Raw genomic sequence first — 15,512 nt, forward strand, 5'->3', positions numbered from 1 at the left:
AGTTGAACGTAACATGCCTGAACACTAAGCAGTTTTCTGTAATAAATTCAAAATAAAATTTTCATCAGATAGTTATCGCAAAATGTTCATCTTAAACGAGGAATTATCCATGGGAATATTCACCTGAAGTCATTTGAAAAATTCAGAAAACTAATGTAATTAAGTTCCCAAATTGTCAGGTCAAGTCAGAGTGATGACTGTCTGTAAGGGACAACTGAAAAAATTAATTAATGACAATGGATTCTATTCATGATACCAAAAGCTAGTGATACAGCACTTCATCTCCACAAAGGAATCAACAAGAGAGAATTGGGCAAAAAGTATAGCTTCTTTTTTTTTCTTTTTTTTTGCGGTACGAGGGCCTCTCACTGTTGTGGCCTCTCCCGTTGCGGAGCACAGGCCCCGGACGCGCAGGCCCAGCGGCCATGGCTCACGGGCCCAGCCGCTCCGCGGCACGTGGGATCTTCCCGGACCGGGGCACGAACCCGCGTCCCCTGCATCGGCAGGCGGACTCTCAACCACTGCGCCACCAGGGAAGCCCCATAGCTTCTTACCTGATAGGGCAGCTTAATTCTGTAATGGATTGGGACTGCCCACTTCTTAACATGTTTCAAAATAATAACGTCAATCACTTATCTTTAAAAATAAAGATGCTCATTCTCATCCCGGTTGGAGATCATGAAATGTTAAGTCCGGTGAAATCTGATTGAGATTAATCAACCTACAATCCTATGGGCAGTTAACAACAACCACAACTTTCCCTCATGAGGACTTTCTTAAGTGCCAGGCAGTTTTAAAAGCTTTCCATATACTAATTCTCTTAATGAGTCTATGAAGTAGGTATTTTTATTATCCTCAGTTTAGATACAAGGAATTCAAAACATAGAAAGCTTCAGTGACTTGCCCAAAATCACTCATCTAGTAAGTGACAGAGCCAGGATTTGAACAGGTAACCAGGCCTCAGAATCCAGCCATAAACCATAAACAGCACATTCTATAAACTCCTTTTTTACAGTTACTACAGCTGACCCTTTTTGATCAGAAGAAATTCAAATCAGTGATTTGGATTCATCAGTTAAGCTATTATTATGATTTCAAAAGGAAGGATTAAAATTATCTTTAACTTAATTTGTTCAGCTTTGACATAACCTTTTTTCTTTTTCATACTTTTTGTTCAGTAAACTAATGAAGCAGTTTATCCTATAAGTTATATGTTTATAGACTAAAAAAGAAAGGGCAAAACTTTCATTCTATAAACATTACAAAAGAATAAAGTTCAGGAACACACTATACATTTACCCTCTCAGATATAAACAAATATTAGAGATAAGAATTTAATGTTAGGGCACAGAAGATAAGCAAATGTGTTGTGGAACAAAATAATATTTCTACATTGATATGTTTGATATTCTGTATATTGTACCTTTAATTTCTCCGAGAAGTTCACTGGTATTTAATCTTTCCATTTTTTCCTTCCAATCTTTCGAAAGTAGTTTTTCCATGCAGGAGGAATCTATTAAAATAAAAAAGTAAGTAATAAAACTATTACACATGTATTTGATAAGTATTAAAATATTACAAATACAGAAGGCTGTGGAGTTTATGGAGAAATTCTGTTATTCAAAAATGATTAAAGCTATTCTTTGTTGTTGCTGTTTTAACCCTAGGATACAGACAATTATATTCCGTTATCTACTACAAAATACCATAACTAAATTTCTTTTGGCGGGAAGATTATTTAAACTATTCCCACGAAAAAAAAAGATAATGCTCAATAATCTTATCTTGGTATTATAACTATAGTTAATTAATATTCAGCCAGCATTTATCACTTCTTAGACCAATTGGACAGAACAAGGGGCTTTTTCGTACAAGCTTAAGTTTAGATATTATTCCTTTCAAACCAGGTGATGTTTTTTAAGTCCAAGCAAAATTCATGTGCTATTCAAGGAAGAATGATAAATCTTCAAAGGAGAAGAGACCAATCGACCTGTAACTACTTAGTCCTTAAAAAAGAAATAAACATATGGCAACTTTTGTAAAATACCCATTTAGAGTAAAATGCAAAGAAAATAAAGTCATGATGTCCTCTGTCCCCCAGTAATGAAAATAGTTAAACCTTTTCTCTTATATAAAAAGAGATGCATGATCTTTTCAAGAAAATCCTTATTTAAATGCTGCTTGACCTATTGCGTTTCTAAATAGCATTTCTAAATAGCATACTAGATTACACTTGTTTCTATTAAGATTCATAAAGTTTACAGAAGTTTAAATTTTAGAATGTTCTAATAATTAGCAAATTTTTATCAATGAGTTATTTTTTTCTCTCTGTTCAGATGGATTTGCAACTGGAGCTACTGCTTACAACTATTTACGTGTATCTTTTAAGCCTCAAATCTTAACAAACAGCCCATGTTTCCAAAAGGGAAAGCAGATTTAAATACTCAATCCTCAGTGCAAAGAATACTCCCATTAAACTTTAACATTCCAAGTGTCAAAATTCTGATAACTCCTTTTTTAAATTATATTTAAAATAATTACTTCAATTCCAAATGCCTTTTCCTCTCCCATATCAGTACCTATCTCTTTAGCATTTTCCCTTTCATTTTTTCTCCAACTTCTAAATCCTCCTTGAATTTTTTAGAATGACAGTAAGGTCAAGATGGATCTGAAGGGTTTTAGAAACTAGATAAGCTTTAAAAAGAAGACAGTGAGCCCCGGGTAAGAGATGAGAGGACCACTGCATGGTTAGAAAGTATTGGTGAAAACAATTAACGTTTGTTCGTGACATGATCAATCAATCAAGGAATGGACAGAATCCAGATCAGTATGTTGGGAAATGGCTGATGAAGAACAACTATACTAGCTCTCTATCACAGAAGCTAAAGTTCTTTCTAAATAGAAGTCAGCTTGATTCTATTAAGTGAAAGCTCCCTGCTCCTTCCCTTACTTCTTCCCTTCTTTCCTTTCCTCCTTCTTTCCTTCCAGTCTTTCCTATTAATTATTTTCTGAGGCTTCAACAAGTGACCTACCACTGTGATTAAAAACTGGATTCTGAGTGACCTGCCAATAGGGCCTTTATGCATATGCATATGTTCAGTTCGTATTTAATTTTCAAAATGTTCTCTTGTTACTTTTATTTTAAATTCAGAATCAAGGTATATACTTCGTTCCATACATATTTTGTTTTTATGCTAAAGTCATAGAAAAGATAATACTAGATTTGAGAGTTAAGAAGCAAAATCTTCAAAGCCATGCCTATCAGAGACTACTTTTTCTCAAATCAGGTCTAAATTTCTGGATATAACATTAGACCATGTATAAGAATAATCAACAAAATGTCTTCAACTTCCTACCTTACTCAGTTTTGTTACTTTTTTTTAACCTTTTCATACATGTTATAACATTGTACTAAACTGATAATCACTGATATGAACGCTAAAGCATAACTTGTTTGGTTAAAATTTGAGTTGAGTGCACATATTATAATGGTCAAGACAAAATCCCAATTGACTAGTAATCATCCAAAATTCACAGCAAGTTCATAAACTAGGATTAGATACACACTAAATGTAAAACAGGCTAAAATATGTCTCTCATTTCTATTAATAGACCTGAAATCTTTCAGAGCTCCAGAAAAAGAATGCTGAAACTTCATGGGAGAAAAACAGAACTATATGGACAAAAAGAATATACACTTCAAACATTTATCAAATAAGTTTGAAGACACAGCTTTACATAAAAGCTAATCATTAATAAAATGGTTAATAAATTCAAAACATTTCACATTCCTATTAGAAAATTAATTCTCACCATAATGCTGAGTTAATCTAGCTATATGCATTCCCATTTCAGTAGAAGACACTGAGGGGAAAAACATAAAGCAGGCTTTGCAAGTCTATATTTATAGCCCATGAAAATATTTAGTAACAATCACTGATTGCCTTTATCTACAGGACAATAAAAGTCACTACATACAACTTTATCAGCATTTAATCTCAATTCTGGGAGATTCCAGGAATATTCAAAACTGTGAGAAGGTCTCTTGGAAAACTGAGCTTTTTCACCTAATTATCTGTCTGCCAGACCTCTAAGGGCATACATACCACAATTAGTACTAAACACAGCCCACACTGTAATGTAAAACAAGTAAGGTGAGGGAAAAAGACCAGAAGATGCAGTACCAGAAGATGTACTAAAATGCTACATATGCAGAGGATACTATGGCCTCTACCAAGACGTTTCTGACTTGAAATGAGGACATATATGCTAGATAAAGTTAAAAATGAAATTTTATATTTTCAAATTTCCCACTCAAAACAATATCCAGGTAAGGGTAAAAATTAACAGTATTCATCCTCCTGTGCCACATACGTCAACTACATTAACAGGACACTAGCTTTACAGAGGCAATTCATCGTATCGGACTTTGCCCCTTTCTGATCATGCACAAATGCAAAAATCAAAGAGGTCAAGATAAGTAAAGAAGTCCAGTTTGCCTTATGTCCACGCAAAGAGTAAGCCCATGTTTCAATTCAGTACTTATGCAGGATTCCAAATGAAAAAAACAGAACTAAACATCACCCGGATATTCTTGGATAACTCTACACAGATAAATATGCCACAGTCCTCAAAACAATGAAAAAATATACAGTATATTTTATTATCTGAGTTTGACTACTCAAATTTTAGTATTTTGACTGAGTTGTTTTCAGCTAAATAGGAAGAAACTACATACATTTTGGAAATTATAGTATCACAATATTATAGTATGTGTCACGGTAATATGTACATATTAAAAACGAATGTAAGCCATAACACTTCAGTATAAAGTGGAAAATGCCAAAATTAATTCCTCTTACTTTGAAAGAATTAGTGTCCATAAACCAATACATATTCAATGAAATATGAGAGTTTATTATATTTACCTTGTCTAATTTTTGTAAATAGTGTGATAAAAACAGGACTGAAAAATCGAGTTGCACTTCAATTCTTGCTTATTTTTAATCAAGGATGTAAAGGGTTCTGATATGTTATAAATTAATTCTCAGTTGCATAGCTTTTGTTTTTCCTTTTCCTTTGCAAATTTAAGTTTTTCTATTTCAATAACCTTTTTCTAAGGAAAAAAGGAAAGATATCATAATGGATTGCAAAGCAATGTTTCTGCTTCCTAAATACCCAGGTCTCCTAAATACCTAGGTTTCAGGCCAGGTAAGTCAGGAATGCTTTATTGTGCTAATAATTAACTTTACAGTACAAGGGAAATTTGAAGTGAGAGTATGTGAGATATTTATTTCCTAATCTATATGATGATATTTTAGGAACAATTTAAAATTATTCCTAGTTAAACAAAGCTGCAGCAGTGTTAACTACTACTCTGAGCAAAATGAAGGGTCAAAGAGAGTAAATAAAGAAATCATCATTAAAATTAAATCATGGGGGAATAGGAAAGGATAGTGGGAAAATTTTTTTATCGTACTTTAAAACAATTTACCTGTGAGTAAACACTTATCATTATTCCCTTTACCTCAAAGTGATAAAGTTAGAAATGCTGAAACATTAGAAACATGACATAGAAAATAACTTTAAAATACCTTAGTGAGAAACAACAATGACTGCTCCCCCTGTATACAGATCCTACTGCTTTATTAACTCTTTTAAGAAAATATTAAAGCAATCCCTTTTATTTTTACCACAGGAATCATAAATTTCAGAAGCAATAAATTTTTTATGTATCCAAACAATGATAACTTATTAAAAGTATCCTTGACCTTGGTTTACAACTAATTCTGACAATATATATTTATATCCCTGCTGATCATCAATCTCACATTTTTCATTAGGAAACAGAGATGCACATGCCAGTTACTGTACATTTTTCCACAGTGACGAGTGCTCCACAATACAGTGGGATAAAATTGGAGCTTGGAGAGCTTGAAGAGCACTCTTAAATTTTAATTAAAACCCTCCAAGCTCACTAAAAATAATTAGACACAAAAATGTGCCAGTTTTATTTTGAAGTCACTATAACGTACAAAGCACACTCCCTGACGACTGCTCATTCTCTCCTTCTCTCTCTCTCTCCCTCTCTCCAATGAAACAACTGATTTTCCAAATACGAACAAGGCGGTATAAATAGAGGCTGTTTTCAATCCTGCTCTTCATGCTGGGAAGCTGACAGAAAAGACAGTAGAGTGGGTTTTTCAGACTGCACCAAATGAACCTAGAATAACTTGCCTAACCAAGAGTTCGAATCACTGACAAACTCTAGATAAAATTCAGTCTTCAAGGAACACCACGGGTTATATCACTGATCTTTTTTGATCCAAAAGCCAAACCTTTAACCTCTTAAATGTTTTTGCTTTCTTAAAATATCTCATACAATGCTATATTCCATCCTATTTTTAGCCAAGCAGCAAGAGAAAGCATGCCTTTCCCATACAGCAGGGCAATGATATAAACATCAACACAGATGCTCTGCCAGGAAGAGCTGGACTTCTCAAGCACTTGATCATTAAGGAATGCACCAACTGTTTTGGATAATCTCGTGCCAGCTCCCCTTTTGCTCCACACTCCCCTCTGGGAGTGGCCAAACTTTTCCTGGTCTTAATTTTTCATTTTACTCCTCCATAGCCTCCCCCATCCCCCAAAAATGAGAAATGGCATTTATGCCTAGCAATGAAAAAGCAGGCTCACTTCCCCAAACAGACCAAAACTTTCAAACAATTAACCCTCCCCTCTTCTTTCAGATAAATTACTAAGTATAAAATGCAATCTGTTTCCTTTGTTTATTCAATATGAACAATTTGTAAATGACTCAAGGATAAAATTCAGAAAATGTTGTGCTAAATTAGAACCATTATAAACATGCTAATGACTCAATGCTTCAGTAAAACACGCATGATCGGTGTGAAGAAATAGATTTAGTTCCTGTGAAATTCTGTTGTGCTGCTTTAAAACGATTTGGTCATTAAATCAGATATATTCCTTCCAGGAAAAATGTTAATTCCACAACCACTTTACTAGATAATATACTGTGAGTGTCTCTGTGTGTGTGTGTCAATGGCAGCTATTGAAAATGTCATTAGAACTGTTAGATGCAAGATTTTGACATGTTCATGAGGGAGAGAAAACCCCACATTTGAAAGCTGCAGGAAATACACATATAGACATCATCACACTGGGTGCAATATTCTCTCTTTGCACTGTTTTGATCTACCAAAGTCTGATAAAATTGGCACTTAACATACATTCATGGAAGTCACATTGTTCTATATGTGCAGGTAAGAGGTATCTCTTTCATCTGCTTTCCAAAGCTGCTTAACACCTAAAACAATATCAGAAGGATCATTCAAAACCAAATTCCTCTCCCATATCTATCAAAGTACAACTGCTACCTACCAATGCCAATACAGAAAAAGAGGGAAATATCCAGCAGGTAAATCAGAGGCTCACAGCCTCCTGCTGTAGCTGAGACTTCAACGATCACTAAGACCAAAACCCCATTTCAGAAATGAGGAAACAGAGTCAAGATAAGGAAGTCACTTGCCTTGCCCGAGGCCAAACAGTTGGTGACAGAGCCCTGACTCGAGTTCAGTGCTGGTTTTACTGAAATGATTATTTAAATCATTATTTGATTTAATTGAACATCAGTTTTAGTCTCTACGATGCAGCATTCAACAATAGAAAATGAATAATTACATCTATTATTAATTGCTTCAGATATGAAGTGAAGCACTCTAGTTCTTTAGAGAAGGGTGCTAAAAATTCGAGGTATTGCAGTGAAAGTAAATAGCATTCAACAGCCAATTCTCCCATACGTACTCCATTACGCTAGTCTTCCTGTTCCTCCATATTTCGTTTTCTGTAACGCCGTATCTTTTTTGAACTAAGAGCTTTCTTTTCCTGAAGTCATCCACTGAGGAATAGCTAAGATGCTGCTTAAAAATACTCTTGAACTCGAAAAGTAATTCCTTCCAAATTATATTTTATTTCATGTACAAGAAGTAAGTGTGCAGCCTGACACTATTTTCTGCTGCTCCATTGCCAAAGGCTAAGGTATTCAAACCATGTGACGTGGGACACTGCTCTTTGGGTTCTACAAATGGTTGACTTCATTTTTACTCTTTCAAATACATATTTAACTGCTTTTTGAAAACTTTATAGAACTGTGGAAACAATAATTTTTGTGTGCCCACTGTGTCCTATACTCCTTCTTTTGATTTCTTTGGGGAAATACTGCTGAATGCCACTATTGTCCTGATGGAGTTGTCAATCACAGGGCTTTGCTGTCTGCTTCCTACTGCTCCTCCCAGCCACACAGAGAAATTTGACCCAGTCAGAATTCTCTCCTGGAACTATCTGGAAAGGCTCTCTTATGCTCAAGTTGAAAGCTATAAGTATGTGGGCCTGGGATCAATCGTCATGGACATTCTCCCTGGCACATGGAGAGAGTCTGTATGCAATAAGAATGAATGAAGCCAAAAATACTAAGCAAAGTAGAGAGGAGCAGATAGGAAAAGAAAGAGGGAAAAAACAATCTTTACATCATGTTAGCATACTTACATCCCCAAAGAGCTAAAGCCAAATTCTGCTCCTGGGATTCTTCATAATGTAAGCCAATATATTCCTGTTTTTGCTTACACTATTTGAGTTGGGTTTCTGCCAGTTGTAACTTACCAAAAAACCTAAACAACAAGAAAACTGTAACAAAAACTGTCATACACATTCAAATGCTTTATGTTCCAAAGTTTAACACACTGAAAATCACCAATGCATTAACTTGTACTACCAGAGTAAAACATTTATTATGCAAACCTTGAAATAAGCCTCTTTCTATATTGAAAGATATGCAACAATGTTAAGATAAAATACTATAGGACTGATATTTACAATTATTTAGCTATCTGAATTAGGATTTTCTGAACATGAGGCAACCAAAAGAAAATACAGCAGAAATAAGGTAGAAGCTTAAGGTCATTAAAAACAATAACAACAACTCCCATCTAAGATCAACAAGCCCCGATTACAGTTTCGTGTTCATCAAAACAGCTTTTGTTCTGGTCAGTTGACTTTATGTTTAAAATTATAAAATAAAATTTAAAAATAAGTTTTGGCCTTTCCTGGTGGCACAGTGGTTGAGAGTCTGCCTGCCGATGCAGGGGACACGGGGTCGTGCCCCGGTCCGGGAAGGTCCCACATGCCGCGGAGCAGCTGGGCCCATGAGCCATGGCCACTGAGCCTGCGTATCTGGAGCCTGTGCTCCGCAGCGGGAGAGGCCACAACAGTGAGAGGCCCGCATACCGCAAAAAAAAAATAATAATAAGTTTTTACTGATAAAATATCCCTTCCTATATGTTTTATTTATGTATTGGCAATCCATAAGAGATTAATTTAGGATAAGGTTATACTCAAGTTGGTTTTAAGGGTCCTCCATAATCTGGCCCTAGTGATTCATTTCCTATTACTTTTGCTACCTGAAACTCTTCATTCTGTTCAAATGAATTCACCAAACATACCTCCCTCTTCTGTACATGTCTTGTGTTTTTTCACTTCCACACCTTTGATCATGACATCCTCCTGATACTAATGTCTCCCCACTTCTTAATGCTTATGAAAAACCTTCCTATCCTGTACTGCCTGCATTAAATACCACCTCCTCAATTATGCCTTGATTTACCACTTGAAGCATAAATTCTCATCCTCTGAAAAGCAAAGTAGCACTTGCTGAGCACATATCTCTCAGGCACTGTATTTTTTACATTTTTTTCATGTATCAACTCATTAACTCAATTTCATAACTCTTCTACATCTACCACTGCTATTACTTATCAATTTTACCACCATATGACTAGATATATGGTCAAGTTCATACTATATTACCTAACTAAATATTAAGTTCCTTGATGGTCAGGGAATGTTTCCAATACCACTTTGTGTTCTTCCATATTACTTAAGCTCTGCACATAGTAAGTACTAAAACAAATTCTTTAATATACCAAGGAAGATCACTTTGTGTGTGTTAAGGAGTGACAGAACTACTTTTTTATTAACTATATTGAAAAATAATTTAATATATATCATATAATAAATGCACCCATCTTAAATGTGTATTTGATCAATTTTGTCAAATTACACATTCATGTAGCTGCCACCACAAAGAAAATATAGAACACTTCCAAATAGTTATTGTATGCTCCCTTTCAGTCATTTATCCATAATCCTAACCCAGGCAACCACCAATCTGACTTCTATTGCTATAGAATAATTTTGCCTACTCTTGAATTTTATAAAAATGAAAGTATACAGTATGTACTTTTTGGATATGAATCCTTCCAAATAGCATAAAATTTTCGAGATTCAATCATGTTGCAGCATGTATTAGTACTTTGGTCCTTTGTGTTAATGGGTAGATTTCCATTGTATAAATACACCACAAATTGTTTATCCATTCATGTTTTTGGACATGTGGGTTTCTCCCACTTTGGGGCTATTATGAAAATCCATTCATAAGTCTTTTTATAAATATACATCTCTTTTTTCCGTCTAAAAATGGAATTTCTTCTAAACGTGGGGTCGTTATAGGCCTGACTTTATAAGAAACTGCCAAAATGTTTTCCAAAGGGGCTGCATCATTTTACACTCCACCAACAATGCATAAGAGGGTCTAGTTGCTTTATACCCTCATTAACACTTCTTAGCGTTACTACTTTAATTTTACTCATTCTAGTGAGTGTATAGTGGTATCTCAGTGTGGTTTTAACTTACATTTACATTTCCTCAATGACTAAAGAATAAAATATACTTTCATGTGCTTATTGACCGTGTGTATATCTACTTTTGTGAAGTGTTGTTCAAATATTTTACCCATTTTTATATTTAATCATTTGTCTTCTTTTTAGTGAGTTTTAAGTTATTTATATTTATATATGCTTTATAAATTACATATTTATACAATTATATATTTATATAATATATATAATTTATTATATATTACATATACATGTTATTTATGAATATAAACAGATACATATCTTTTATATATTTATATGCATTGTGAATATTTTTACCTAGTCTGCAGTATGCCTCTTTATTTTCACAGTGTATCTTTTGAGGATCCATTGTTTCTTAATTTGATATTATCCAGTTATCAAGGTTTTTTCTTTATGATTAGTGTTTTCATCTAAGAAATCTTTACCTACACCAAGATCACAAAGTATTCTATATTTTCCTCTAGAAGCTTTATATTTTAGTTCTATATTTAGATCTGTGATCCATTCTGTTATTTCGTGTGCATAGGTCTATTTCTGGATTCTCTGTTCTGTTTTACTGATCAATTCATTATCCTTATACCAATACCAAACTGTTTTGATTACTGAGCTTTATAGTAAGTCTTGCAATCACATAGAATTAGTCCTCCATGTTTCCATGTTTGTTCTTCTATTTCATATTTGCTTTGGCTATCCTTGGTCCTTTGCATTTCCATTTGAATTTTAGAATCAGCTTGCCCGCCTCCCCCCAGAAAAACACCTTGGATTTTATTGGATTTGCCTTGAATCTACTGGTCACTTTCATCCTTTATTACTTTTAATATAAATATTGAAAGCTATGAATTTCCCTCAAAGTACTGTTTTAATTTCATCCCACATATTTTGTTAGGTTATGTTTTCATTATCATTCAGTTTAATATATTTTACAATTTTCCTTGTTCTTTTTCTTTGTTATATGGTTTAGTTATATGTATGTGGTTTAGTGGCCAAACATTTGGGATTTTTAAAATTTTCCTTTTGTTATCTATTTGTAATTTATTTCCATTGAGAACAAGGAATATACTTTACATAATTTCAGTCCTTTTATGTTTATTGAGACTTGTTTTATGGCCTAGCATATGCTTTGTCTAGTGACATTTGAATACACACTTGAAATGAATAACTATTCTGCAATTTTGAGTGTAGTACTCTATCAGTGTCAATTAGGTCAAACTGATGGATAATGTTGTTCAGGTCTTCTATATTCTTATGGATTTTCTGTCTTTTTTTTTTTTTTTCAAATTCTGAAAGAGGAGTATTGAAATCTCCAACAATAATTAGATGGGAGACTTGTCTTTTTTTTCTTTCAGTCTGTCAACTTTTGCTTCATGTATTTTGAGCCTCTGTTTTTAGATGCATATACATTTAGAAACGTTATGTCTTCTTGATGACCTAGCTCTTTAATCATTATGAAATATCTTTTTGATCTCTGGTAATATTCCTTTTTCTGCAGTCTACTTTTATATTAACATAACCACTTCATTAGTGTTTGCATGATGTATCTTCACCCATCCTTTTACTTCAAACCTATCTACATCTTTATATTTACTGTGTTTCTTGTAGTCAGTATATTAATTGATTCTTGTTTTTTAATCCAATTTGATAATCTCTACCTTTCAAAGTTAGAACAATTAGTCCATTTACATTTAATGTAATTATTGTTAATAGAGTTTAAGTCTACCATTTTGCTATTTTTTCTATATTTTTCATCTGTACTTTGTTCCTTTTATCCTATTTCCTTGTCTTTTAATTAATTTAACTTTTTAGAATTAATTTATCTCCTCTATTGGTTTATCAGTTATACCTCTTTATTTCATTATCTTATTGGTTGGTCAAGAATTTATAATATGTATCTTTAACTTACAACAGTCTATCATCAAGTAATATACCATTTCAGATACAATGTAAGAAACTTAAAAATGCTCCATCTTTTGTGCTATTGCTGTCATACATACTACTTTTACATGTTTTAAACTCCATAATACATTGTTACTGTTTTTGCTATAGAGCAAATTATAGCTAAATTAATTATTAGAAAGTATTAGAAAATGCCTTCAGATTTACCATTTTCAGTACTCTTCATTTCTTTTTAAAAACCTAAGTTTTCATCTAGAATTATTTTCCTTTAGCCTGACAAAATTTCATTAAAATTTTCCATAGAGAAAACTTGCTGGCAGTAAATTCTCCAAACTTTGTTTGTCTGAAATGTCTGTATTTCACCTTCAGGTGAAATTCAGGTGAATATTCAGGTGGAGAATATTTTTAATAAATATAGAATTCAAGGTTATTTTTTTTTCTTTTGGGACTCCAAAAGATGCCATTGCAATGTCTCTGACTTGTATTTTTTCTGATGTGAAGTCAGGGATAATTTCTATCTTTCTCCCACTATAAACAGTGTATCTTTGGCCACTTTTAAGATTCTCTTACATTAGTTTTCACCAATTTTATTTTGGTGTCCTTTGATATACATTTTTCTTTGTGTTTATCCTTCTTGGACCTAGAGATTTATATTTTTGACAAATCTGGAATTTTTTCAGCCATTTTGTCTTAAAAATATATATATATAAATCTGGTCTATCCTCTCTAGGTACTCTAATTGCACATGATACACCATTAGTTCTTAAAAGCTATGAGGCTCTGTTTATTTTATTTTTTTCCCTGCCTTTTTTTTCTCTGTGCTCCAGTCTGGATGGTTTCTATTACCCTGTCTTTAGTTTAACTAATCTTTTAATGTACAGCTAATTATTTGCATTTAAATTCTTCAAGTATTTTTTTAAATTTTAAGATATTGCATTTTTCACTTCTTGGATTTGTAAATTTTTTATTTTATTGTTTCCATTTCTCTCTTCAATATGTTCATATTTTCCTTCAATCCTTGAGTATATCTATACGGTAATCTTAAAGTCATTATCTGCTAATTCTAATATCTGTGTAATTTCTTAGTCTTTCTATTGACTGATTTTTGCTTCTTCATATGTCTAGTACTTTACTGTATATTGGGCAACAAGTATATTATATTGCTGAGTGTTTGGAATTTGTTCTTTTCCTTTAAATAGTATGATTTTTCTTCTGGTGGGTATTCATTTACTCACAGATCATCTGATCATTTTGAGATTTCTTTTTAAGCTTTGTTATGGTGGGGATAGAGTATCATTTACTCTGGGGCTAATTTATCCTTATTCCAAAGATACGGCTTTTCTGGGTCTTCACTGAATGCCCTGGGTGTTTAATGAAGACATTGCACTGGAGAAAGTTGAAACTTAAATGTATCCCTATAATGTATGAACCATGATAGTTTTGCAGTTTACTAGTTTTTCTCTTCCAGGTAGTTGTTCTTTGCCAAGCTTCTTGTAGTCATACTCTATTCATGTATTGGGTTGGCCAAAAAGTTCACTCGGGTTTTCCATAAGTGCTTACGGAAAAACCCAAAAGAACTTTTTGGCCAACCCAATAGTATTAGTATTCAGCAAAAACTCAAGAGGATTCCTGATAAAACTTGTGGAGTTCTTTCTCTGTACAGCTTTCTTCACTCTCAGCATCCTCCCTGCAAATTATAGCCACTACAGTTTCCCCAAACTCTGACCCCTGATTGTTCAGGTCATTGAGGTTGCCTTATAGTACTTGGGTTAGTTCTCCTTGCATCAGGCTCCGCTAAATGCCACCAGGTAGAAAGCCAGGATAATTAGGGCTCAGTTTGTTTTTCTTCACTGATAGATTATAGTCTCCTGCTTCCTGATTTCTAACTTCTTAAAACAGTTGCCACGTATAGCTGATCAAGATCTCTTGTTTATATTAGTAGATTGAGTATACTACCACTTACACATGTATGGCAGAAGCAGAACTACAATATACTTTTCAAAATAATGTTATCACAGAAAATCATTCTCTACCAGTTCCTTTTTTAAAAGATAGTTTAGGGGTTTTTCCATTAATTTCACATTAATATTTTGGCTTTTTATAGGGGCATGGGGCAACTAACCTTCATAAAGGATTTTGAATGTCAGTTTTTTTTAACATCTTTATTGGAGTATAATTGCTTTACAATGTTGTGTTAGTTTCTGCTGTATAACAAAGTGAATCAGCTATAGGTATACATATGCCCCCATATCCACTCCCTCTCGTGCCTCCCTCCCACCTTCCCTTATCCCACCCCTCTAGGTAGTCAAAAAGCACTGACATGATCTCCCTGTGCTAAGCAGCTGCTTCCCACTAGCTATCTATTTTACATTTGGTAGTGTATATATGTAAATGCCACTCTCTCACATTGTCTCACCTTACCCTTCCCCCTCCTCGTGTCCTCAAGTCCATTATCTACATCTGTGTCTTTGTTCCTGTCCTGCCCCTAGGTTCATCAAAAACAGTTATTTTTTAGGTTCCATATATATGCGTTAGCATACAGCATTTGTTCTACTCTTTCTGTCTTACTTCACTCTGTGTGACACATTCTAGGTCCATCCACCTCACTACAAATAACTCACTTTCGTTCCTTTCTATGGCTGAGTAATATTCCATTGTATATATGTGCCACACCTTCTTTATCCATTCATCTGTCGATGGACACTTAGGTTGCTTCTATGTCCTGGCTACTGTAAATTGTGCTGCAATGGACATTGGGGTGCATGTCTCTTTTTGAATTATGGTTTTCTCAGGGTATATGCCCACTAGGGGGATCTCTGGGTCATATGGTAGTTCTACTTTTAGTTG

General features: G+C 33.9%; 1 protein-coding gene across 6 annotated transcripts in view; it reads right to left on the minus strand.

The window, feature by feature from the left end:
- The window catches only part of SOX6 (SRY-box transcription factor 6), a 527,512-nt gene that overhangs the window by 266,704 nt on the left and 245,296 nt on the right, over positions 1-15,512 (minus strand). For all 6 annotated transcript variants that reach the window (XM_007448581.1, XM_007448580.1, XM_007448582.1 and 3 more), the window contains one exon: positions 1,424-1,513. In XM_007448581.1, coding sequence (XP_007448643.1) covers positions 1,424-1,513 — 90 coding nt within the window. The remainder of the gene's footprint in view (positions 1-1,423; positions 1,514-15,512) is intronic.

Source organism: Lipotes vexillifer, unplaced genomic scaffold (genome assembly GCF_000442215.2).
Source record: "Lipotes vexillifer unplaced genomic scaffold, Lipotes_vexillifer_v1.1 scaffold519, whole genome shotgun sequence".
Classification (NCBI taxonomy): domain Eukaryota; kingdom Metazoa; phylum Chordata; class Mammalia; order Artiodactyla; family Lipotidae; genus Lipotes; species Lipotes vexillifer.